Raw genomic sequence first — 25,982 nt, 5'->3', positions numbered from 1 at the left:
CAAACTTGTTTGTCATTGTGCTGATGAACTATCGGCGTGTTTGGTTTGGCGGTGGAAAAGCTAATCACGCGTCTTAAATCTTAATGAGTAATGGTTATGAAAAAAAAATGAAAAGCTGGAAAATCTAGCTTTCATGTTGATGGGGTTTATTGTCGCGACGCATCACCGTACCAAACACGCTTAACCACCTTTCATCATCAAGGGTGGAGCCAGCTTGCAATCACGGGGTGCAGCTTAACCCTCTCAACTTTTTTATTTTACTAAAATATCCTTAATAAGTATTTGAGTTTTTTTATTTATTTCATCACCTAAATGTGGCGTGGTTGTTTTGTTCGTCATCTTGTGCAAGGTATTCTGGTTTTTCCATTTTGGTGTGTTGTTTTTTTTTTCATTTGGATTGACAGATTAGTTTCGAATCATTACATGCCCAACTAATGATATACAGATTCGAAGACATATGCACTATATCTCTAGTAAGAGGCTATGTCAATTATATCACTAAATTCAGTTTTCTCTCAACCTTACAAATCTCTTGTAAATATGCGAAAGAATTGATCAAATTTCATACTCGAGAAAATATAAGCAATGCTTAATCCAAAGAAAAATAAAACACAACAACTATGTCACTACTTTGTTTACATTTTCTTTTGTCAAATAGATTAATGACAAGATTCACACTTTAAGTCTAGACAAGTAGCAAATTTGAAGTTCGAACTCAACCCTTTTCAATAATATCCTTGGAAATAAAGTGACGTAAAAGAAGATAAAAGAGCTAAATGATGTTTATTTTTTTCATATGATCAATGAATCTTATAGCCTTTTTTTTTTTGCTTTCACCACCAGTTTAATCTCGTTCGGTGAAAAGTTCTGGCAGCCCCATTGCGATCGCAGTTGCGTAGGATCGAACCGGGATCTTCTCTACCAAGTTCAGCGCCAATCACCACTGAACCAACTAACGATTCGTTTTTTAAATTGATTTTGGTTTTATATAGCCTTTGTCTAAAGAGGATTGGGAACAATAATTTCAATATGATATCCTATTACAAAATCTGCTATTCATCAAAACTCAGAGAAGAGGATCAACACTAAAATAAATCTGCAAACAACTTTGTGAAGGGCAACAACATCAAATTTCTCCACCAACTAGCAAGAATTATGTTTGTCTGCCCCTCTCTTTCGCAATCGCCTCAGATTTACACCCCACAATGACAATAGAATTGATACATTTTTTTTACTCATCATATATATGAGCCATTGAGTTGATCAAATGGTTGTAACTGTCGTGGAAATGAGTGCGGTAGCCAGCTTAGCTGTTGAGGATCCAAATCGGAAAGAAATGTATATGTATAACATGATATAAATGTCTTTAAACAAAAATTAGATACAATAAAAAAAATTAAAATCACAAACTAATTTAAAATTAATTAAAATATAAATATAATCACAATCGACGAAAATATAACAAATAACATATAATGGTATTGCCAATGAAGGTTGAGAACATCTCTAGTGGGTAATCTCTGTAGCGCTCTTTGAGTCTTGAGTCGAGGGCTACCTTGGCTGGCCCTAGTTCTAATACCCAAAACTCACCTAAATTTTTTTTCTGCTAGAATAAAATATAACGGTATTGATCATCATCGCGCATCAGTAGATGTAAAGGAATTAGCAAATCCAGGAGACCGAGGCGGTATACTTGACTGTGTATTCTCACAACTATCAACCATCGATGAAGAATACGAAATATCGAGTGTCTTGCTCATTTCTTCAAGATTCTGCCACCTATTTAATGCTTGAGGCAAACTCATATCGAAGTCAATCCCATACATGTCATCAGCATCAGGTTCAGCTGGCTTCCAAATTTCAACAAGAGGTGCTAGGATGTTCACAATGTGTCCCATGTTGGGGCGATGATGAGGCTCTCTTGCACAACACTGGCTGGCCAATTCTGCAATAGTCCAGAAACTCTTCAAGCCTTCCTCATTGATATTCAGTGCTGGATCAACGACCTTATTGAACGAGTCTTTGTTCAATAGCATCCTGCGGAACCATGCAACAAGGTGGATGTTCTCCTCTGGTTGGCTGTTCTCAATTGCTCTTCTTCCGGTTATCATCTCCATAAGAATCACGCCGTAGCTGTATATGTCAACCTTTGTGGTGACTCGTCCAGTTACTGTTCCACATAATACCATTTTAATGAGTTAGAGAATTCAACAAGGAAAAGAATTAACAGTATGCTAGAATGTCAATTGATATGCATTGAGACAGGGCATTACATGAACTATATGAATCATATTTGCATTTTTATCATATGGTAGTACAAAATATTCTTTCTAATCAACTAAAAACTATATCAATCAGCGACGTCGAGGAAACATTTCAAGGCGTGTAAATTGGACAAAGATGATAAAAGTATTGTTACGAAAAGTTATTCAACATTGTATAAAATTTAAATGCTATTTTAGAGATTTTTATGGAATGAATAAATTTGTTTGTGTTTGTAATTGTATACTATCTATGAAATCACCGTCTCCAGTTCAGCTGACACTCAAGTAGGAACCAAGATATATGCAACAAAAAACAATGGCATGCAACAAAAATTGCCAAAATATAACTAACATATGACTACCTACCTGCATACTCTGGTGCTAGATATCCAAAAGTTCCGGCAAGTCTAGTCTGGAATGAGGCTTGTCCTTCTGGAGCAAGTCGAACCAATCCAAAGTCGGATACTTTAGCGCGCATATCATCCCCAAGCAAGATATTTGATGGTTTCAGATCCCTGTGGATGAAAATTTGATGTGCCAAACCATGAAGATATTCAACACCTCTAGCAACATCCAAGGCAATAGAGAGCCGTCTCTTCCATTCAAGCGGTTTTGAGCCGTCATCTTCCCAGTCAAACAGATGTTGACTAAGTGTCCCCTGAGGCATGTATTCATAAACAAGAAGTTTCTCATTGTCCTCCAAGCAATAGCCGTGGAGTGCAACCAAATGCCTGTGTCGAACTTTAGTAAGCACCGCAATTTCAGATTTGAACTCATCCAACCCTTGGCCACCAACCATTTCAGATTGCATCCTTTTAACCGCAATCTTTGTTCCATCGTCCAATTCTCCTTTGTATACAGTGCCAAAACCTCCCTTCCCCAATATGTTCTCATCGCTAAAATTGTTTGTAACTTCTCTCAAAACTTGAATTGAAATGACCATATTACCAGCTTCCACATTTTGAACACTGCTCGGTGGACTAAATCCACTGGTTCCTCCTGCAATGCCAGCACCAGCACTTCCAGATGCTGCAACACTTATCTTCACAGCATTTCCATCTCTAGAATGACGAGGATGTACGACTATTGCATTTGGTGTTTGATCTTTGCCATCATGCTTATTATGTCTTCTACGATAAATAACAAATACCAAAACCCCTACACCAAGTAAGCCAACAATCCCAATAACAACACCAATAATAGTTCCAACAGCAAGTTTCTTCTTATGTTCCCCTCCAGAACTAGAGCCGGGAGACCCGTGAGGTTTATCCTTTCCGATATCAGGATTCCCATTGGTGTTAACAATCACACCTGCACGAAACGAAGGTATCTGACCATATAACGAATTATTGGAAACATCTAGCTCTTTCAGAGCCGGCATACTAGCAAGTTCCTTAGGTATGGTACCTGTGAGATTATTGTTAGCAAGAAGCAACTTCGTCACAGAAGTAAGACTTGCAAAACTAGGAGATATACTGCCAGAAAAACCTTTGTTTCGAAAGTCGATAGTGCTAATGTTACCACCAGAAGAACAAGGAATCCCTTCCCAATTAGTGCCATTACAAGGGCTATTACCTTGCCAACTTTCAGCAAGTTTAAAAGGATAACCAAAAGCTTCAGCAACAGAAAGCAAAGCATTAACAAGTGGACTACATGGTTGACCAACAACCTTGGTGCAAAAGCTATTAGTCCCTCTAATCAAATCCATATCAACCTGAACGCCATCTTGAAACTTAGGAGGTGAACCTTGAAGATCATTGTTTGTCAAATTCACAACTTTCAAACTCTGAAGGGAAGTTAAAGACGGTGGAACAACACCGGTTAACTTATTATCCCTCAAACTAACATCATACAATTGATCGAGATTTGAAAAATCAGGTATAGGACCGGTAAACAAATTGCCATGAACCCAAATTTGTTGCAATGAAGTCATATTTTGTAAAACAGAAAGTGTACCATTGAGTTTATTAATACTATTTTGACCATTCACCCAAAGGAACTGTATAGAACTACCAGATAAACTACTAGGCAAATTACCTTCAAGAGAATTAAAAGACAACTGCAAATAAATCAAACTTGAAAACGTTCCAAAGAATTCAGGAATTTCACCAACAAAATTAACTTTCATAGCAGAAATTTTTTGCAAGGCTAAACAATTCTTAAGACTAGAAGGAATTTTCCATTGAAGAAAAGGGTTATAATCAATTCCTACCTCTATCAAATTAGTGAGGTTATTGAAGAAATCATTTGGCATGGAAGTGAAATTGTTATTGTTAATATGCAAATACTGAAGTGAATTTGGCATGTAAGGAACATTTCCAGATAAACTATTTTGCCTGAAATCAAAAGTAGTTAACTCACTGAGTTTTGCCAATTCTTGTGGTAAAGAACCTTCAATATTGAGTTTCCCCGGAATTACAATTGAAGTGACTCTCCTTCCACTACACTGAACTTCCTTCCAATTGCAAAAATTTGGGTCTGACCAATCAAGATTACTTTTTGATAGTGCAGTTTTCAGCTTTTGCATCACAGCACCATCACCATCATCTTGTGATTGTGACCATGCACAAACAAACATAACAGAAAACAACACAAGGACATGAACAGCGTAGGAAACTCCAAAACCCATCTAGGATTTTGTTAAATTTTAGGTTTTTTGTTTTTTGTTGTTGATGAATGATGATGAAAATGGGTTTCTGAAAGAGTTTAAAAAACAGAGGAAGATGGTGGTGTAATAAGAGACAAAAGAGAATATTTTGCAAGAAAAAGGGGGGTTAATAACGCGGCACAGTTGTAGAGTTGGTTGTGATAAGGATTGTGATGAAAAAAAGGATTGTATTTTAGGGAGAATAATATTGTGAAAGAGAAACAAGAAAAATTGCATTAATGGTAATGAAAGAATTGGAATTTGACACGCCGGAGAAAAAGGAAGAACAAAACTGATAGTAGTAGTAGTACACTGACTGTAGTAGCGTTCTTTCTTTGTTTTTAAGATTCTTTCCCAATTCAAATGTATAAATTATTTTATTTTTTTACTATAATTTTTTTATTTAAATCTAAAATACTATAAATAAATCATTATAAAAAAAATATACTATAAATAAATATATTATCAACTAATTATATTTAACTATATTTTTTTTACTAAAATAATATTATTATTCTTTTAATTTAGATTACAATCGGCAAAATGTTAACATATACACTTATATGAGCAAAGCATATTTCCCGCTGTAGCTGCATCGACACAGTTACAACATCATCCATTTAACGTTAATTAACGGTTAGAATTATTTTAATGTATAAGTAATCTAAATGCAGTTACATGACCCTAGAGGCCAAGACCTTGTTTGTCATTGTGTTATAATAAACTACTGGCGTGTTTGGTTTGGCGGTGGAAAAGCTAATCATGTGTCTTGATGTGTAATGGTTATGAAAAAAAGAAAGAAAAAAAAAAGCTAAAAAATTTAGCTTTCATGTTGATTCGGTTTATTGTCACGACGCATCTCCGTACCAAACACGCTTAACCACCTCGTGCTGTGAAATTTTTATTGTTGCTTTATGGAAACTCATGGGATCTATCTAACTTTTTGTAGGTTTCATGTTGAGTACTCCTTCTGAACATAAATATAAGAAAAAAAATACTTCAAATTTTGGTCACAATAAACAAAAGTTAACTACTTTTAAGCCCCCCACCTTAACCTAGTTTTTTTTCTTCTTGATCTATCAAGGAGGGGTGGTTTTAGGGTCAATTTTTGAGCCAAAATCACCCCTCATAATTGTTTTTCTTTTTCTTCTTTATTTAAATAAGTGATCTTCACATTGATCAAGTTTTTCTTTTGTGTTTTCTTTTTTGTGATTTCGTCGTCTGACTGCGGCGTTGTGTTGTTTGTCGTCTTGTGCGACGTTTTTGTTGTCCCGTATTATGCGGTGTTCATTTGATTTCTATTAAAAAGATCGACTTCAGTCAATTACAGATTCAACCAATGATTTGGGCTTCAACGCTGCAGATCCGGAGGCATGGATATTTCGGTGACTTTAACTTTATCATATTATTTGTTGTAGGCATTTTGCCGTTGTATGCTATTAACTCGGATGCTGTGGGTTTTGTTCGCAGATTCATCCTTTACGTTTTTAGCAATGTTGATTATGTGGTTGTATTTGATGTAATCTATCAATTTGAATGAATGAATATCATTTTGTTATTGTCAAAAAACTACTTTTAAACTAATTAATACTACTATTTTTAATATACATTTATTTAATTATAGTTTATTTTAGGCATTTATTTCACTTTTACACTTTTCAAAATGGGTAATATAGTAAACTTAACTCATGTTTTGCATTAAATCAAGAAAATTAACTACACTTAACTAAATTTCTTAAAACCGCGTAAACAGTTTTTTTTTTTTTTTGCTTATATTTGTGTCTGAAGGGAGTATATTTTTAAGCGAGTGTTTGGATGCACATTTCGAAAACCACGGAAAAAGAAAATCGGTGAAATATTGTGTTTAGGGCTTTATGCTAAAAGCTACAAATAGAAGTTTTTGGTTTTCATTGTGAAAAGGCATTTGATAGTGCGGCTGTGACAAAAAACGTGTATCCAAACGTATGCTAATAAGAATTCTCCCATTAAAAATAGGGATGGCAAAACGGGTCAAACCCTTCGGGTCGATCCTGTTTAACCCACTATTTTTTACGGAGTGGGTTGACATTTTAAAACCGCAAAAAAAAGACGTGGTGACGGGGTGGGGAATGGCGTTTTGCCATCCCTAATTAAAAGTGGTGGTTGGTTGGATGGAGAAGACGCCGACAACAACAACACAAAAAGAAAATTAAACAAAAGTTAAAAAAAATGCTACATTAAGAGGCGGTTGCCAAATAAAAATGTTAAAAAGGTGGATGGCGTGGCCCAATTAGAGAGAGTATAAGGAATTGAGTGTGTTTGAGAGTTTGACATTAGCATTTCTCAAATTTCAAATATAAATAAAAAATGTAATTTGATAATCTAAAGTCTAATTAAATATATCAACTAATTATTATTATTATATTTAACGATATTTCATTTTAAAAGAATTTTGTTCTTATATATTGTGGGAAGGAAAGAACAATTGATATATGTCCAACAAAGTTTATGGTACACAAGTCTCTCAAGTTGTGAATCATGCACAAGTCACCAAAAATATTATAATGAATACGAATTTTACAAAATTAACTGTTGGATTGATAGTTTATATCGTATAGATCATTCATAAGTTTTTTTAAAAAAATTGAAAATCATTTGATATGTTATTGAGATCCATCAAAATTAACGGTTTATGGATTTTTATTGAATACTGTTAATCTTGATGGGTCTCAATAACATATCAATGATTTTCAAAAAAAATTAAAAAATTTATGGATGATCTAAACGATATAAACTTTCCATCCAACGGTGAATTTTGTAAAATTCGTATTCATTATAAAAATCGAAGACTTGTGTACCATACACCACTTAATCAAGTGGTGCATGGTAGACAAAGGCTATATGTATGTCCTTGCTATTTTTCAAGTTAACCCTTGTTTTATTATAGAGAGAAGTTCCATTTTCCCTCCAACCTCTCTTTTTCATTCATCAATAGGAGAGTGGTGGCTTTGGATTATTTTTTGATCTAAATCACATTTCTTCATCAGTTTTTTCGTCTCATTACATGTTTAACTAATGATATACAAATTCGAAAACATATGTACTATATCTTTAGTAAGGGGCTATGATAGTTATCACTAAGTTCAATTTTCTCTCAATATGTGGCAAAATTGACTAAATTTCATACTTGAGAAAAATATAAGCAACGCTTAATACAGAGAAAAATAAAACAGAACAATTGTCACTATTTTGTTTACATTTTTTTGGCAAATAATCTAATAACAAGACTCAAGTAGAAAATATGGAACCCACCCCTCAATAATATCCTGATACTACCAATTAAGTTACACTTACAAGACATTGTTTACATTTTATTTAGTTGATATAAATATAATTACAATCGACGAAGATATAACAAATAAATATAATGGGTATTGCCAATGAAGGTTAAGGACAATCTCTGTAGCGCTCTTTGAGTCTTGAGTCGAGGCATACCTTGGCTGGCCCTTAGTTCTGATACCCAAAACTCACCTAAACATTTTTCCACAAAAATACTAAAATATAAGGGTATGTATTGATCATCATCGTGCATCAGTAGATGTGAAGGAATTAGCAAATCCAGGAGACCGAGGCGGTATACTTGACTGTGTATTCTCACAACTATCAACCATCGATGAAGAATATGAAACATCGAGTGTGTTGCTCATTCCTTCAAGATTCTGCCACTTACTTAGTGCTTGAGGCAAACTCATATCAAAGTCAATCCCATACATGTCGTCGGCATCAGGTTCAGCCGGCTTCCAAATCTCGACAAGAGGTGCTAGCACGTTCACTATGTGTCCCATGTTGGGGCGATGATGAGGCTCTCTTGCACAACATTGGCTGGCCAATTCTGCAATAGTCCAGAAACTCTTCAAGCCTTCCTCGTTGATATTCAGTGCTGGATCAATGACCTTATCGAACGAGTCTTTGTTCAATAGCATCCTGCGAAACCATGCAACAAGGTGGATGTTCTCCTCTGGTTGGCTGTTCTCAATTGCTCTTCTTCCGGTTATCATCTCCATAAGAATCACGCCGTAGCTGTATATGTCAACCTTTGTGGTGACTCGTCCAGTTACTGTTCCACATAATACCATTTTAATGAGTTAGAGAACTCAACAAGGAAAAGAATTAACAGTATGCTAGAATGTCAATTGATATGCATTGAGACAGGGCATTACATGAACTATATGAATCATATTTGCATTTTTATCATATGGTAGTACAAAATATTCTTTCTAATCAACTAAAAACTATATCAATCAGACGTCGAGGAAACATTTCAAGGCGTGTAAATTGGACGAAGATGATAAAGGTATTGTTATAAAAAGTTATTCAACATTGTATAAACATTAAATGCTATTTAGAGATTTTTATGGAATGAACAAATTTGTTTGTGTTTGTATACTATCTCCTTTCTATAGGAAATCACCGTCTCCGGTTCGGCTGACACGAAAGTAGGAACCAAGATATACGCAACAAAAAACAATGGCATGGAACAAAATTTGCCAAAATATAACTAACATATGACTACCTACCTGCATACTCTGGTGCTAGATATCCAAAAGTTCCGGCAAGTCTAGTCTGGAATGAGACTTGTCCTTCTGGAGCAAGTCGAACCAATCCAAAGTCGGATACTTTAGCGCGCATATCATCCCCAAGCAAGATATTTGATGGTTTCAGATCCCTGTGGATGAAAATTTGATGTGCCAAACCATGAAGATATTCAACACCTCTAGCAACATCCAAGGCAATGGAGAGCCTTCTCTTCCATTCAAGCGGTTTTGACCCGTCATCTTTCCAGTCAAACAGATGTTGACTAAGTGTCCCCTGAGGCATGTATTCATACACAAGAAGTTTCTCATTGTCCTCCAAGCAATAGCCGTGGAGTGCAACCAAATGCCTGTGTCGAACTTTAGTAAGCACCGCAATTTCAGATTTGAACTCATCCAACCCTTTGTCACCAACCATTTCAGATTGCATCCTTTTAACCGCAATCTTTGTTCCATCGTCCAATTCTCCTTTGTATACAGTTCCGAAACCTCCCTTCCCCAATATGTTTTCATCGCAAAAATTGTTTGTAACTTCTCTCAAAACTTGAATTGAAATCACCATATTACCAGCTTCCACATTTTGAACACTACTCGATAGACTAAATCCACCGGTTCCTCCTGCAACGCTGGCACCGACACTTTCAGATGCTGCAACACTTATCTTCACAGCATTTCCATCTCCAGAATTACGAGGATGTACCACTATTGCATTTGGAGTGTGAACTTTGTTGTCGCGCTTATTATGTCTTTTACCATAAATAACAAATACAAAAGCCCCCACACCAAGTAAGCCAACAATGCCTATTACAATACCAACAATAGCTCCAACACCAAGTTTCTTCTTATCTTCCCCTCCAGAACTAGAGTCGGGCGACCCGTGAGGTTTATCCTTTCCGATATCAGGATTCCCATTGGTGTTAACAACCACACCTGCACGAAACGAAGGTATCTGACCATACAACGAATTATTGGAAACATCTAGCAATTGCAAAACCGGCATACTAGCAAGTTGCTTAGGTATAGTACCGGTGAGATTATTGTTAGCAAGACGTAACTTCGTCACAGAACTAAGACTTGCAAAACTAGGAGATATACTGCCAGAAAAACCCTTGTTTTCAAAGTCGATAATGATAATGTTACCACCTGAAGAACAAACAATCCCTAACCAATTAGGACCATGACAAGGGTCATTACCTTTCCAACTTTGAGCAATTTTAAGAGGATAACCAAAAGGTTCAACAACAGAAAGTAAAACATTAACAAGTTGACTACATGGTTGGCCAACAACCTCAGTGCAAAAGCTATGCCTCCCTTTATCTATATCTATATCAACCTGAACACTGTCTTGAAACTTAGGAGGTGAACCTTGAAGATCATTGTTTGTCAAATTCACAATTTTCAAACTCTGAAGGGAAGATAAAGACGATGGAACAACACCGGTTAATTGATTATCCCTCAAACTAACATCATACAATTGATCAAGATTTGAAAAATCAGGTATAGGACCGGTAAACGAATTGCCATGAACCCAAATTTGTTGCAATGAAGTCATATTTTGTAAAATAGAAAGTGTACCATTGAGTTTATTATTACTCTTTTGACCATTCACCCAAAGGGTCTGTATAGAACTACCAGATAAACTATTAGGCAAATTACCTTCAAGAGAATTAAAAGACAACTTCAAAGTAGTTAAACTTGGAAAAGTTTCTTCACCAAAGAATTCAGGAATTACACCAACAAAACTAACATTTACAGCAGAAAATGTCTGAAGAGCTAAACAATTCTTAAGACTAAAAGGAATTTGCCATTGAGAAAAAGGGTTATAATCAATTGCTACCTCTATCAAATTACTCATGTTGGTGAAGAAATCATTTGGCATGGAAGTGAATTTGTTGTTGTCAATATACAACTTCTGAAGGGAATTTGGCATGTAAGGGAAATTTCCAGATAAGCTATTTCCACTGCAACGAAAATAATTTAACTCAGTGAGTTGCACCAATTCTTGTGGTAAAGAACCTTCAACAGTTGAACTTCTAAGTTCAATTGTAGTGACCCTCTTTGTTCCACTACACCGAACTCCTTTCCAATTGCAAAAATCTTTGTCTGACCAATCAAGATTATTTTTTGATATTGTAGTTTTCAGCTTTTTCATCACAACATCATCTTGAGACAATGCACAAACAAACATCAGAGAAAACATCACCATAAGTTGAAGAACGTAGGAAACTCCGAAACCCATCTAGGGTTTTTTTGTTGTTGATGAAATTGGGTTTGTGAAGGGTTTATCTTAGAATTAGAACAAAAAAACAGAGGAAGATGGTGGTGATGTAAGAGAAAAAATAATTTGCAAGAATGAGAAAAAAAAAATCGCTTAATAAAAGATTGTGCTGAAAAGGGAATAATAATGTGAAAGAGAAAGAAGAAAAAAAGAGCATTTATGGAATTTGCGGCGGAGAAGGAGGAAGAAAGAAGAATATTGAGAAGAAACTGAAGTAAAGTGGTGGTGGAAGTGTTGTTTGGGGTCCACGCTTGCACTTTTTTTGTTACTATGTTTGATGCTGAGTGTGGTAATTCTAAAATAATTTTTGGTTAAATTTTAGGATTAAATATTTACTTCTTTGGTCGAGGGATTAAATATATTTTTATTTTCTATAAATATATCAATTTTTTTAATTTATATAAAATATTTCACTAAGTTTTGTTCCTCAAATATTTTTTCTCATAATTTTTTATCTTTACTTTTCGATCAACTTGTATATATATTTTTTCAATTTTGTTTTTTTAAAAAATCGCTGTCATATTTATTATATTATAGGAAACTATATGGTAAAAGTTTAATTTTTTTTAATAATTGATAAATTAAATATGATTTTTTTTTTAGTTTTTCAAGCATAAATATTCATAATTAATTCTTCTCTTATGTTAAAATTTTTAAATATTTGTGGAATAGGTTTTTATAATATTATAAATATGAATACAAAAAATCATTCAAAAATCTAAAAGTACACAAGATTTAACCGAAAAAATAGAGACAAAAAATTGTGACTGAAAATAATTGAGGACCAATAATTGAGAACTAAAAACAAAATTCGAGAAATTTATAGTGAGTGAAAACTTATTTAACCCATATTTTATAGTATATCTTTTTCTAAGGTTTGGCATTAAAGAAGGATGTTGAATATGTTGTTGGAGATTGTTTGAAGTCCCACATTGCTTAGGTTTTTCAGATGTGAAGGCAATCTCACCATGCGAGTTAGTTTTTGGGGATGAAATCCAAAATATCTAACAAAGAAAAAAAAAATTATAAAGATCTCACTAATCAACTATACTCCTTACTTGGGTCATTATAAGCAAACTATACCACTATTGCCAAAGAAGCAGCTTGAATCAGTTCTTTGATTTTTGGCAAAGTATTTGTTCATCACAACAGCAGCATGGTTAACAGTTGTATCCGGTAGGAAGCAAGATCCAGCTGGTTTAATCTTGTTGCAATCATTAAGATTATTTCAGGCATACTTCCTCCTGGACAACAAACACATGCAAAATGAAAATGAGATCCTAATTAATAATAATAATTAACACCGATAATTATACGAGAAAACTTATCATGTACGTCGTCATTACTAACAAGTAAGTAATGTATTCCTAATTTCCTTTCTCTATTTTACTACTAATTAGTCTTTACCAATTCATTAATGGGTTTTGCTAACGAGTGCCTCCGGGACACTCTTTAAGCATTCTATTAAAAGAAATTTTTTATTCAAAAAATTAAACACTCTAATTTCCAATGCGTTGACTTTACGTATTTCCATAAAAATTCTATAAAAAACTTACTATTTAAGGGCTTAAAGAGTACCCCGGAGGCACTATTTAGCATTTGCCTTAATTAATTAACCAAACCTTTTTAAGAAAAAAAATACATTTTTGCAATATGGACGGTGCCATCATTTATGAGACTATAACATTTTTATTTATTTTTTAAATTAAAAAATTATTGTAACTCATGAGTTTCCTCACAATATAAACCGATCTTTTTTTTTCTTCTGATAAGCAAATGATATTATAAGGGAGTACAAGTTGAATATAAACCGGTGTATAGCTTGCTACTACCAATTATTTATCATATTATTGCAAATTCTTTTTTTCTTTTATAGATAATATTGCAAATTCTTTATTAGGAAATATTGCAAATTTTGAATTTATGTGAACATATATATGGCAAGATCATATCTTTTTTGAAATGTTCGGAAGATTGATTTTGTTGTTGGATGTAAGACTTTAAGTTCTCTTCTCTCATGTTTGAAAGTAGATTGATATTGATCATGTGAAAAATAGTATGATTTTTTTGTTGATGTGTTATTGCAAACACCTACGGGAATGTGGACATAGACGGGGACAGAGAAAACCATCCTTTGGTGCAGAACGAGGAGTAGGAGATAGATTGCATTGCATTGCATGTTAACATCGATCCTTCATATATTTTGAGATTAAAGAATATACGCGGCATCCCAACAAATAATTTGGTTTCCAAATTCTATTTAAAATGTGTTAAATATGACGTGGTTTTAAAAAATTGTAATTGAATGTCAATGTAAAAATAACTTTACAATGTATATTCTTTCATCTCAAATTTTCCGGTCAATAAATTAAACTAAACACATATTGTTATAAACTAATTTAACTAGGAGCAATAGTATATGAAGAAGAGAGAAAAGAGAGAAAAAATAGCATATGTTATTCACCATTAGGATTAGGGTTACAATATAGTGATACATAGTATCTATATATAGGTTAACATAATGGGCCAATTACATGGCCAGGACATTCACTAATAATATTCATAACACTCCCCTTGGATTTCCACCGAGGATATGTCTCATTAAAACCTTTACTAGAAAAAACCCGGTGGAAAAAAAGTTCTAGTGAAGGAAAAAGAGTGCAACATCCTTTGTGTTTGAACTGCCTCGTTAAAAACCTTACTAGGAAAACCTAATGGGACAAAACCATGGTTAAGGGAAAAAGAGTGCAGAATACAATTATATCTCCTCCTCATGAAGACAATTATATCTGAGACGAATAAGAGCAATTAATCTTCAATATAGTTGATCAGAAACTTTACTTGATGATGACTTTGTAGAAAGATTTGATTATTCTCCATTAATATTCTCTTCTCTGAATTAATATGCAATATGATCTTCTTCAAATTTCTTATTATATGTGTAGAATCACAAACCTCGATAAAATCACATTTTGAACTTCCTTGATGTAGTGCTAAAACTTCAACATAATTGGATGATATTGTTGTATCTCTAAGATACAAATTATATACTTGACTTTGTTCCAATATCTTCGAGTTAATTAATATTGACACAAATAAAATACATACAAAATTAGCAAAATGCAATAGTATTTTCAACGAAACTAAAATATGGTACTTCAAGACCAATTCAAGTAACTGATCATTTTCTTGAGACATAATGATCTTTTTTCACATCAAGTGACAACAAATTATATTTGTTAATATCAAAAATACTTCATTTCAAAATTTTCTTTAATCAATAGATTTCAAGAACTTTTCAAGAGTTTATGTCACATATAACAAATTCATTTCCAAAGTGACTTATTCATTTTATTAAGTCATCTCTTCCATAGTTTGAAATGTATGTCTCGTGAAAATTAAACCCTTCAAAGAGTTTTATATAATTCACACTAACAAGTGAGCCATACAAATATATCGTGACACATTTTTCAAATAAATTGAATTTTCCATGTGTTTATAAACTTAATCAAGTAAGAGAAGGATTTTGATTTCACTTCAGGTGAATATTTCTCTTCATATTCAATGGCAAATTTTTACCAATATGCTTGAATAAAAAGTCAAGCTTTAAATATTTTTATTTCAAAATTTTCTATTCACACGAAAATTAATTCGTATCTCATCACTTTTACATCTTCAGATGATCACTTTTACATCTTCAGATGTATGGATTGCTGGTCCTAAAATCTTCACTTTGCAAAGTGACTTTACGTAGCAATTGCATCTTTTCATTTAGACAATCATTGTCTATAATTCTCAATAGAATTTAGTTCATGATCCTCATTAACTCTTTTCACATATAGCGCTATATTATATATAAAAATATCATCAACGTTGACTTCCTTTCGGTTCCATCATATTCCATTCATGACATAATTTTCATTCATGACATAATTCGTCAAGATCTCTTTATTATCATAAATTTCAGGTACCTGAGAAGTTCTTCTGGAACTTAAAACTCAATTATGTCAAATACTCTTTTGAAGTTTTCATATCCTCACTTGGGTCATCTTTCTTTTTAGCTCCTTTTCTTATTTGAGGATTTTTATCGTTGGAACCGACTGATCTACCACACTTCAGGGTGGTTAATACTGATTTGCAATATAAGATTGTCCAACAGGGACATCCATTTTGTTTGGAGCATTAGCAGCTAACAGTTGATTTCATAAATTTTGCAAATGATTTATCTTTTGAACATTTGATTCAAACTATGAGGATCAATGTGAGATAATAACATTAATTTATTTCAAGTGATTCATTTGAACTTCTGGTTCATATTTTTCAGCTTCTTATTCTCCCCCCTAATATTGGGATAATTAATTCATCACTTGAAAATCGGCCTACAGGGCTGTAAATAATTCTCCAATTTTTGGCTCAAGATGATTTATAATAGATGGAGATTCATATCAAATACATTTTCCCAATATTCTTTAAGAACCGTTTAAATGCATTCTATTGGAGCAATTGCACATACACAACACATCCAAAAATGCTTATTTGGGAATCATGTTTATAAACAAAGTTCAAATTGTAAATTATGGGAGAACTTATAATAACTTGTTGGCTTAATGCGAAGCAAAAACTCAATATAAATAATGCCATGTTCCCAAAGTTGAATTTTGAAGTTATGATTTCATAAGTATCAATCACACATTTAACTTTAAACGTCTAAATGATGGATTTTCAGGTCCATATTTGTAAACACACAACACACAAATTACTTCATTTACATTCACTTTAAATTCTCATGCAATAGATATTGTTCTCAACAGTAATGCTATTTGTCGCGAACCACTTTTCACGAGAATATCACGAATCCACATTTTTTTATTAAATAAATAAATATTAAAAAAAATCCCACCGTTTTATGGACCGAAAAAACAAGAACCACAGGAAGACCACCGTCATGATGTACATGAAGCACAAATAACCGAGAATGGATTCTCTCAATTTTTTTCTCTCAATTTTCCTCAATTTTCACTTCACAACCATCAATCAACTTTTCTTCATTTATTTAAATATAAATATTGTCTTACATTTATAATCCAATGGTGTAAAAGACAACATTATTTCTTCAATTTGTTTTTCAAATTGAGAGGATCCTCTCTACAAATAACCATAGTGAGACCAACAATGGCGACTATAAAACTCCACCATTAAACAAGAAAATAGAGCAGCTCCGATCACTATCACACCTAACTTAACTATGTATACTGATGACGAATCGTCACACTCTCTAATCCATGCCTATTTTAGCAACATTAGATGCATTTTAGTAGGTTTTTAGCAATAAATATAAGAGAAATCTAACCATAAGCTTGATTACTTGATTTGCAAGAAAACAAGAAAAATTGCAGGAAATGGAGGATTTTCACTACGCTGGGGGCGTAGCCCATCACGCGCCGCGTGATGGAGCTCACAGGGAGCCAAGATTTTCACCATGATCACGCGCGGCGTGATACCTTACCACGCGCGGCGTGAAGCTTTGTTCAAGAACTGGATTGCTCTCTGACTTGACCACGCGCGGCGTAGCTTTGACCACGCGCGGCGTGAAACCTTGTTGAAGAAGAAGATTGCTCTCTGACTTGATCACGCGCCGCGTGATTCTGTTACTACGCGCGGCGTAGTTGGTGGATTTGCAACCACGCGCGGCGTGATAGATCTGGCGCGCGGCGTGGTTGCCTTCTGTATATATAGTTTCTGCATAATTCTGTTTTCTGGTTGGAAAATTTGGGAATCTGATCTTGATCTTGGGAATTCCAGGCACGATTCGAAGACTGATCCTGTGTTCCAGAGGAAGAAGGTGGCTAGATTGGAAGCATTCAACATCATGGGAGTTGATTCCTTGAAGTTGGAGCAAGAATTGAGCTACTTCACGATGAGAGGCTAGACCTCCATTGAGGTTGGATCATGATGAGGAACTAAACCAATGTATTTCATGTAATCAATTGTATCTGTACTGAATCTCTCTTTTATGAATGTTATTCAATGAAATTCTATCCTTAATGCTTTACAATTTCTGATCAATCTTGCAATGAACTTAGATTTTAATTATGTACGAGAGTATGAGTTGAAATCAGAACTGAATTCATTGTGCATTTGAGTGTTTCCGGTCGAGAGATTGAAACATAGAATGTAGCATACGATCAACGCGTTTTCAAATACTCCGCTACCGGTGGCTTCCATCCAAGAGATTGGAGAAGTATCGGTAGAGGATAGGGTGGATTTTGACAAGAGATTGCGATTCACCATGTTGTTGATCTAGTTGTAACATTCGAGTGATTCATTACGATACAATTGAATTGCATGTGAATACTATTGTTTAGGGAATTGTCGATGATCCAACCTCATTCTTAATCATTTGATTTCTCAACATTTTCGTACAAACAAATCCTTCAAACCAAACCCCCAATCTATGTGTATTTCTTGCATAATGTCTATGAGCACTGTTCGACTAGTTTGATCACACAATCCCTGTGGATCGATATTTTTATTACTACGTGGTAATTCGTTCACTTGCGAAATAATCCATCATATACTTCCGACGAGCATCCGCCCTAGAAGAGGTGAATCAATCTCCTCTAGAAATTGCTACCCAGAAATCACTTTATTGCTCCAATCCAAAAGCATGAAACGCTGCAATGGAGACACAATCAGATTGTCCAATCCAAAAGCAAATAAAAAAGCCCCAATTTCAAGTTTTAATGGTAGATAAGGTTTATAAGCATTAATATTCTAATTGAGAAGCTTGATAGTACATGGGAGGTGAGTCTGATTTTTCCGATGGCTGCGGGTAGAGGAAGAAGCCGATAATTGTCGGGGAGACCAGAACTTTACTAGTATTTATGTTTTTGGAAAAAGAAAACAATTAAACAAGAGAAACCAATTGCAATATGACATGTAATCGACACATCATTCGTGATATATTCGTGAGTTTGGTCTTCGCTATATTCAGCATATTTTCCTGTTCTCAAAACAATCCGACTTATATTTCACTAACATTTATATATCCAAGTATATACTTGTTGTAGTGTTAAATTTTAAAATGGTAACAATGACTATTTCTTCCACTTCATAGTCTATTTCAGCATAGGTAAATATAGATAGCATTGATCATCTGAAAGTATGAAAATATTTCAATAAATAAAAAATGGATGAAAAAAAAAATTATTGATTCGTCATATGATGAAAACACCATTGCCACACATTTGGAAAGAATCAACAAATTTGTACGCCGGCCACCAGCACATGCATGATGCATAAATAATTAGATTATATATATTAATATAGATTTCCAATTTTAATGAATTAATTTTATATTGCTTCAAAAAATGAATTAATTTTACTCTCATGGTTAATTGATACAATTTTATGACTATCTTTTCATATATATACTACTCTAAACTCAAATATAAGAAGAAAAAAATATTGATATTCATGATTTAAGATATATTAGTAAAATGTAATTACTGTAAAAAAGTAAAATCTAATTAGCTTAAAACCCCGTTTGGATTAGCTTATTTTTGAGCGTATGCAAACAGCTTATGCAATATAAATTAGGTTTCATGCTATTTTATAAATTCACACTAGTGGAAATTGTATTTTTATAAGCTATTTTATCATAAACTATCTTGAGAAACTTATAATAATACATAAAAATTGCATAAGCTATTTGCATAAGCTCAAAAATAAGCTAATTCAAACGGGCCTTAATTAATATTATTTTGTCAAAAAAGCACTATTTAATATTATTATTTTTAAATACTTTATATTAAAGCAGATTTTCGTACAAATATTTAAAATGTTGTTTACGAGAGTACAAATTACATCAAAAAGTAAAATAATCAATTAATAACTTTTACCGTCACGTAAAGATAGTTCGGTTGATAGTTACTATAAAGAATTTATTATAGAGGAATTGGAGTTATAATCTCAGATTTTCCACTTCTCCATATTTAGTGGGTGAGTCTAGCACTAGACTACCGGAGAAAAAAAAAACTTTTACTTATAATTGGGTAATGAAAAAATACATATCATGATAAGTAGTGTATTCTTCTTTCATTGATTATGTAGTGCATGTTTTTGGTTCTGCAGTCAGTTGATAGAATCACATTGAGACTTAAACAGAACTTAATTACCATTAGAGTTGCAACAAAATCATGATAAATGTAAATGTAAATGAAATTAAGTATTATTCTTAATTGGTACCGTATTAAGTTACTTATAATTGAGTCATAAGTAAATACATATCAAGAGGTTCTTTCTTCGATAGATTATTGTTTCGACCGACCAAAGGCCCAGAGACATAAAGCAACCCATTTGGTTATAGTACATTTTAACACCTTTAATGTCCTCAATAGAGCTTCATGCGCATCGTATAAACGACACATCTATAGGTCCAACATATCCTTACGATACATCATCAGTCACTTATAAATGACACCCTTACAACATATTTGTGATTCATTCCACTCACATGTAAGGACCCACAAAATGGTTATACACGTCGTTTTTCTATATATGCACATGTGCATTCATCTCAATGTACATATCTTCTACCCAATATTACACTCTTCCATCTTAAGTAAATACTGACTTGAGCATTGGAGTGCTAACATTTTTGCAGGTACTCTTCTCCTACATATCTGAAGTACAATCTCAAATCCACTTGCATTTCTAGATTCACCAAAGAAAACATTCGTTATGCCAGTTCAGAGTAATTATGTAGTACATGTTTTGAATTTGTGATCAATCAACAAAATCACAAAGAACCATAAAAATTTAGACAAAAAATATGACTTACACCTTCAACACAAATCATGGTGAAAATCACTATTAATCTATAAACATATAGTTGTATTTACCCTCTCTTTTCTATTGTTTTCTATGGTGAATTTTTAACCTGTCACTTTTTACAGCATTGCCTTATTTCTTACATTTACCTATTTTTGGTCAACATATCCATTTGTGATAAACATGAACCTGTCGTTTCAATGGAATATATAAGTAAATTTCCATGTTCTTTCATAATTGGTGTACTATATTGTCATATATATATTATAACTTGCTAGGTTTGCTTTCCTTATTTTAGGACCCCTATAAAAATTTAATTTATCCTATATGAATATTCAACTACAGCTAACAACCCTTAAATTTTGGCTTTGCACATTGTATACACTAGCCATGATTTCCCATTTTATTTAAATTAATTATAGACCAAAACAAAGTCAATTATAATGTTTTACTTTTAAAAAAGTGCACACATATATGGTCTTGATATTATAATGTTCTTTATTTAAAGCATTCAGTATAATGTCTCTTTTGCTAAACAGAAAGATGATTGATGAAAAAGACTACATGATTTTATGTTTATTAATTTGAACTATTTCTTAATTTCATTTATATTTCCCCAATATACAAATTATAAAGTCATGGTCACAAATAGTTGTTAGAGCCAGTGATGTATGTATGTGACTATTAATTAAGCAAATATGTAATGTAAACCATTTTTATGTAAAACAAGTTGCTATATGATATAAATTGGTCTACTTTATTAATTCAAAGGTATAGAAACATAAAAAGAATGTTGGAATATTTTTTTGTAGAGTAGTCTAGAATTAACATCATACATATAGCCTATAGGAGGTAAATTAAAGGGGGAATAAATATACTCATATTTGGAAAAGACCCTAAGATTAAGGGTTGGACGAAGATAACTTCAATCTGAAAAATTGTAACAACTTACACTACACCTAAACTCAATAATTTTATAGGACCAAAGAAAGAGGTTGGTGGAGTGGTCATCTATTCAGATAACTTTAACATAATTAGTTGTACAAAAAAGAAAAAAAAAAACTTTATCTCTTTTATCTTTTACTATTTTTACTATGCCTTCTTTAATCTTATATTGTCTACATTATAAGAATCCAAAGAACTCTCCTTATTCCATCTTATTTTTCACTTCCTTTCTAATTTTTCAACTCATCAATATGGTTGCAAACAAATTGAAGTTAATTAAACGACTCACATTTAATTACGTTTGTATTTTTAACTCAATTCATCAAAATGTGGTTATGGAAGATCTCATATTTAAACTCATACACCTGGAAATCAGCATATCAAGCTATCAACTGAATTGTACTTACAAGACAAATACACGTTGTTTCTTTTTAACCTCAAGACATATGAATTTATTATGCTCATTATGGAACTAATGTCCGTTAATGTTAAAAAAAAATTGTGTTTATCAGGTAATTAAGTAGTTAGACTTACACACTTTTAAATATGGAGAAGTAGAAAGTCTTGAATTCGAACTTGTGCTCGGAAAATCTTGAACATTAATTTTCTAAATTATTTATTCATTTCATGTTCAAAATTATCTAATTGTACGTAGTGATAATTTTTTTTGTTACGAAGTGATAATTTATTTTTCTTAAATAATTGAACAACTATCACGAACTTGATGAAATATCTTCTACATAATTCAGAGACGTTATATTACACGGCATTGACAAATTTTAAAGAATGTGTTAGAGAGGTGCACGATGTGGCATATTGAAGAATTTAAGTATTATTGTAGATTATCACATGGGAACACAAATAATGCATAGTACATTATTATATATATGGTAGTTAATTTTGTCAAATGCCATATGCAATCGAATTTAAGTCACTGCCAGCTTTACCTTAAGAAAGAATGTAAATAATAAATTGACATATCTTCCAATTTGAACCTAAAAAAATTAAAAAATAGACCATTTTCTGTACAAAACTAGCACATCAACTATGACGATGGATGCTCAAAAAAGAAAAAAGTAAATCAACTCTATAATGGTGCCAGCCATTTTTGTTCTAAGAGAATACTAAATTAAGAAATATCATCAGAAGGTTCTGTTTTTCTTTTATATCTCCTATATGTCTTTCACCACATTTTTATTAGAAGACATTTTTATAAGAAAAAGAAATGTGAGTATTTATTAGAAGACATTATTTAATAATAATTTTGTATTAGAGAATCGAATTTAAATTCTAAATAAAATATTTTTTTGTCAAATTTTATTTATTTTTCGATCGAACTCTAAATTATAAAAGTTTCTTTGCTAAAAACCAAAGAGTTAAGAGAAAAAAATAACACAACTTTCTTTTATATATAAAAAAAATACACATAACATTTGTGTGTGTGTGTATATATATATATATATATATATATATATATATATATATATATATATATATATATATATATATATATATATATATATATATAGATTCACACGCAAATATTGACTGTCAAACATACAAAACTTGTCTTGATCTTGGTTTATTTGTAGGAGTGTAGAAATAAAAATCGTATTCTTGACTCAAAAACAATCGTATTTCCGGATTGGTGGATTAGGTCACTTTCTTGCTTTTGAAGTGTATGATTTTGTCTATTTGTAATGAATTTTTAATACCCACTTATACTCACATCAATAAATTTGACTATCATAAATGAAAGAAAATTAAAACTAGTAGATTTGAAAACATTATAGAGAAATTCAAGAGCACTTAGGTGAGATAACACAGATTTTTTGTAGGTTAACCAAGATTCTGAGTTTAATCTCTGACTTGCCGTCTATTTAGGTTTCACAATATTTGAGAGATTAGTCTCTACATTTGCATGTAAGATACCTTTCGATTTTAGTTTAGTAAATTGTGAACTTTTTATTTTAAATTTTTTTAAGATTCGAAATTCAGCCTAAAAACTGACTAATACAAGATACACAAATTCATAAAGGTACTAACTAGTGAACATGTCATTTAAATTTAGAGTTTTGCTCTGTTTATTTTAAATAATAGGCTTAATTAATATTCTGAGTTCAATCTCTAATGAATATCTAATGGAATATCAATAAGATATTCCCTTAATGAATAAATGGTCCACCATATACCTCAATAAATCTCTAATGGATAGGACCTTTTTGACTAACAGAGATATCAATAAGGGATCCAGACGGACCATTTATTCATTAAGGGACCAATGTGAAACCAAAAATTTCTTTAAGAGACCAAAATACTAATTAAGCCTAAATAATAATACTAACCTTCTATGTACCAAAAAAAAATAAAATAATACTAACCTTCTTTCTATTGAATTTATAGACGACGTGTAAATATCATTGAACACAACTGTGAAGTCTTGAATTCTAATAATTTTCCCTTTATTAGTTGAACTAGCCGGGACAAGTACACTATGACCATTTTTTAATTGGGAAACAAATGCTTAGTACATAGTAAGTTATTAGTAGTATATTTATATGGAAAATGTTAACTAGTGCCCCTGGGGTACTGGTTAAGGAGCTAAATAAAGTATGAATGTATTGGAAATTGTGTAATCTACTTTTTATAAGTATAAAAAATGTTCTTTTCAATGCAAAAATTACTTCTTTTAGAATCCTTAACTAGTGCCCCGGGGACACTGGTTAGCATGACCCTATTTATATTAGGAGTATTGCAGTACATATGCATTATCCAACATCACATAACCCAAGTTCATAACGGTACTTTGCACGTTTCATTCATTGATTGATCCCATAGTTTAATGTTACAAGACGACATTGATCAGTTGCTAAAACCTATGCAACGAGCAAATTAATATAACCATAATTACTCATATTTTTATTTTAGTGGTCAGTTTAAGTCAGAAAATTACTACAACTAGTAGTTTTATTTTGCAAAACGATCACATGCAACTGGGATTAGCCCTCCTAATACACTACAAACAAACCTTACACACATTAATTATGTTGGATTTAACAAGAAAAAAGCATCTTACATAATTTTGTGTGCAAATGTAATTACTCCAACAATTAGTAGTCATTACGTATAATTTTGATATGTTTGATTCTGTGTCTGGATTTCATTTTTTAAATCGGACACACATATCTGAAATTTTTGTGTTACATGAAATAAATGCATGTTGATACAGTATGAGACAAAACCGATATTTAATGTAGTACAAAAATAGTAGAAGCGTTGAACAACATGGCCGTTCGGAAAGTGTTCAGAAATTTTCTATGTCAAAAACAAAGAAACGTGTGTGTTTTGGTTTTAACTTTAAGGTACAGCTAGAGAGTTCAAAGTGATTTTGATATGTAAATGTTTTTTAGCATTGATATGTAAATGTTTTTTAGTATCAAATAAACTTTTCAACACAATTATACTTAAATATAATCGTCTCGTAAGAGTAACTCGGTTAATAGTTACTCTAAATATTATTAGAGAAGTCAGAGTTCAAATCTCATATGATTTTTTTTTCTACATTTATACTCTATGGGCAGGGACGGATCCAGGAATCAATCACACGAGGGGCCGAATTTCTTTTTTTAATGATAAATAACAGTGTTAAATATATTTTTTGTCCTTATAAAATAACGAGTTTTTATGTTTAGTCCTATTAAAATTTAAATGAAAATATCCTCTAAAATCTTGTAGTTTGGTAAGAATAGTCCGTATTTTCAAATATTTTTACAAAAAATTGATACTTTTAGTCCTCAAAATAATTGCTATAAAATACAAACATGGACTAAAAGTAAATTTTTTGAAGGACAAAACTTAAAAACTCTTAATTTTATAAAGACAAAAAATATATTTAACTCAAAATTATAAGATAAAATCACAATAATTTATTTAGAAGCACCTAAAACAAAAGTGGATAAATTAAGAGGTGTCATTAGCAACTCATATACATTAAAGATTATAGGCTTAAATGCAGTTTATATATATTAATCATATATGCATGGGGAGGGGGGGTTGAAGCCCCTGCTTGCCCCCCCTTGGGTCCGTCCCTGTCTATGGGTCTAATCAGTAATCACTATATTATAAAATAAATACTTAAATATATTCACTAGTTCAAACATGAGTTTAAAACATATGTACTATCTCTAGAAGATAACTTTTTGTTGGGTTTCAAGTGTGAGTGATAAAGTCTCACATCGATTATGTATGGGAAGAATGTTTGATTTATAAGAGATGTGACTCATTAACCTAATAACTTAAAGTTTTGGGTGAAGATGTGGTATCTCCCTCTCTTATGATCATGGAGCATTGACCTCATTGTTTCTCCTGAGCTCCTCCTGACTCCCCAACAAGTGGTATCAAAGCATAACTTTTTTTTTACTATACTAACACGTCATTTTACTATA

General features: G+C 32.4%; 2 protein-coding genes across 2 annotated transcripts; both read right to left on the bottom strand.

The window, feature by feature from the left end:
* Nucleotides 1–1,066: 1,066 nt before the first annotated feature.
* LOC123902366 (receptor protein kinase TMK1-like) lies at nucleotides 1,067–5,180 on the bottom strand. Its single transcript, XM_045952068.1, has 2 exons — nucleotides 2,631–5,180; nucleotides 1,067–2,170 (listed from the first exon to the last, which is right to left on the bottom strand). Exons 1-2 carry the CDS (start codon nucleotides 4,891–4,893, stop codon nucleotides 1,635–1,637), a joined length of 2,799 nt encoding a protein of 932 aa, XP_045808024.1. The 5' UTR covers nucleotides 4,894–5,180; the 3' UTR covers nucleotides 1,067–1,634.
* Nucleotides 5,181–8,037: 2,857 nt separating this feature from the next.
* LOC123902526 (receptor protein kinase TMK1-like) lies at nucleotides 8,038–11,974 on the bottom strand. The gene is made up of 2 exons (XM_045952283.1): nucleotides 9,468–11,974; nucleotides 8,038–9,007 (listed from the first exon to the last, which is right to left on the bottom strand). Exons 1-2 carry the CDS (start codon nucleotides 11,719–11,721, stop codon nucleotides 8,472–8,474), a joined length of 2,790 nt encoding a protein of 929 aa, XP_045808239.1. The 5' UTR covers nucleotides 11,722–11,974; the 3' UTR covers nucleotides 8,038–8,471.
* Between the last annotated feature and the right edge of the window lie 14,008 nt (nucleotides 11,975–25,982).

This window comes from Trifolium pratense, linkage group LG1 (genome assembly GCF_020283565.1).
Source record: "Trifolium pratense cultivar HEN17-A07 linkage group LG1, ARS_RC_1.1, whole genome shotgun sequence".
In the NCBI taxonomy this organism is placed as follows: domain Eukaryota; kingdom Viridiplantae; phylum Streptophyta; class Magnoliopsida; order Fabales; family Fabaceae; genus Trifolium; species Trifolium pratense.
The sequence above is the reverse complement of the archived record's forward strand: the minus strand, read 5'-3'. Positions and strand labels throughout refer to the sequence as shown.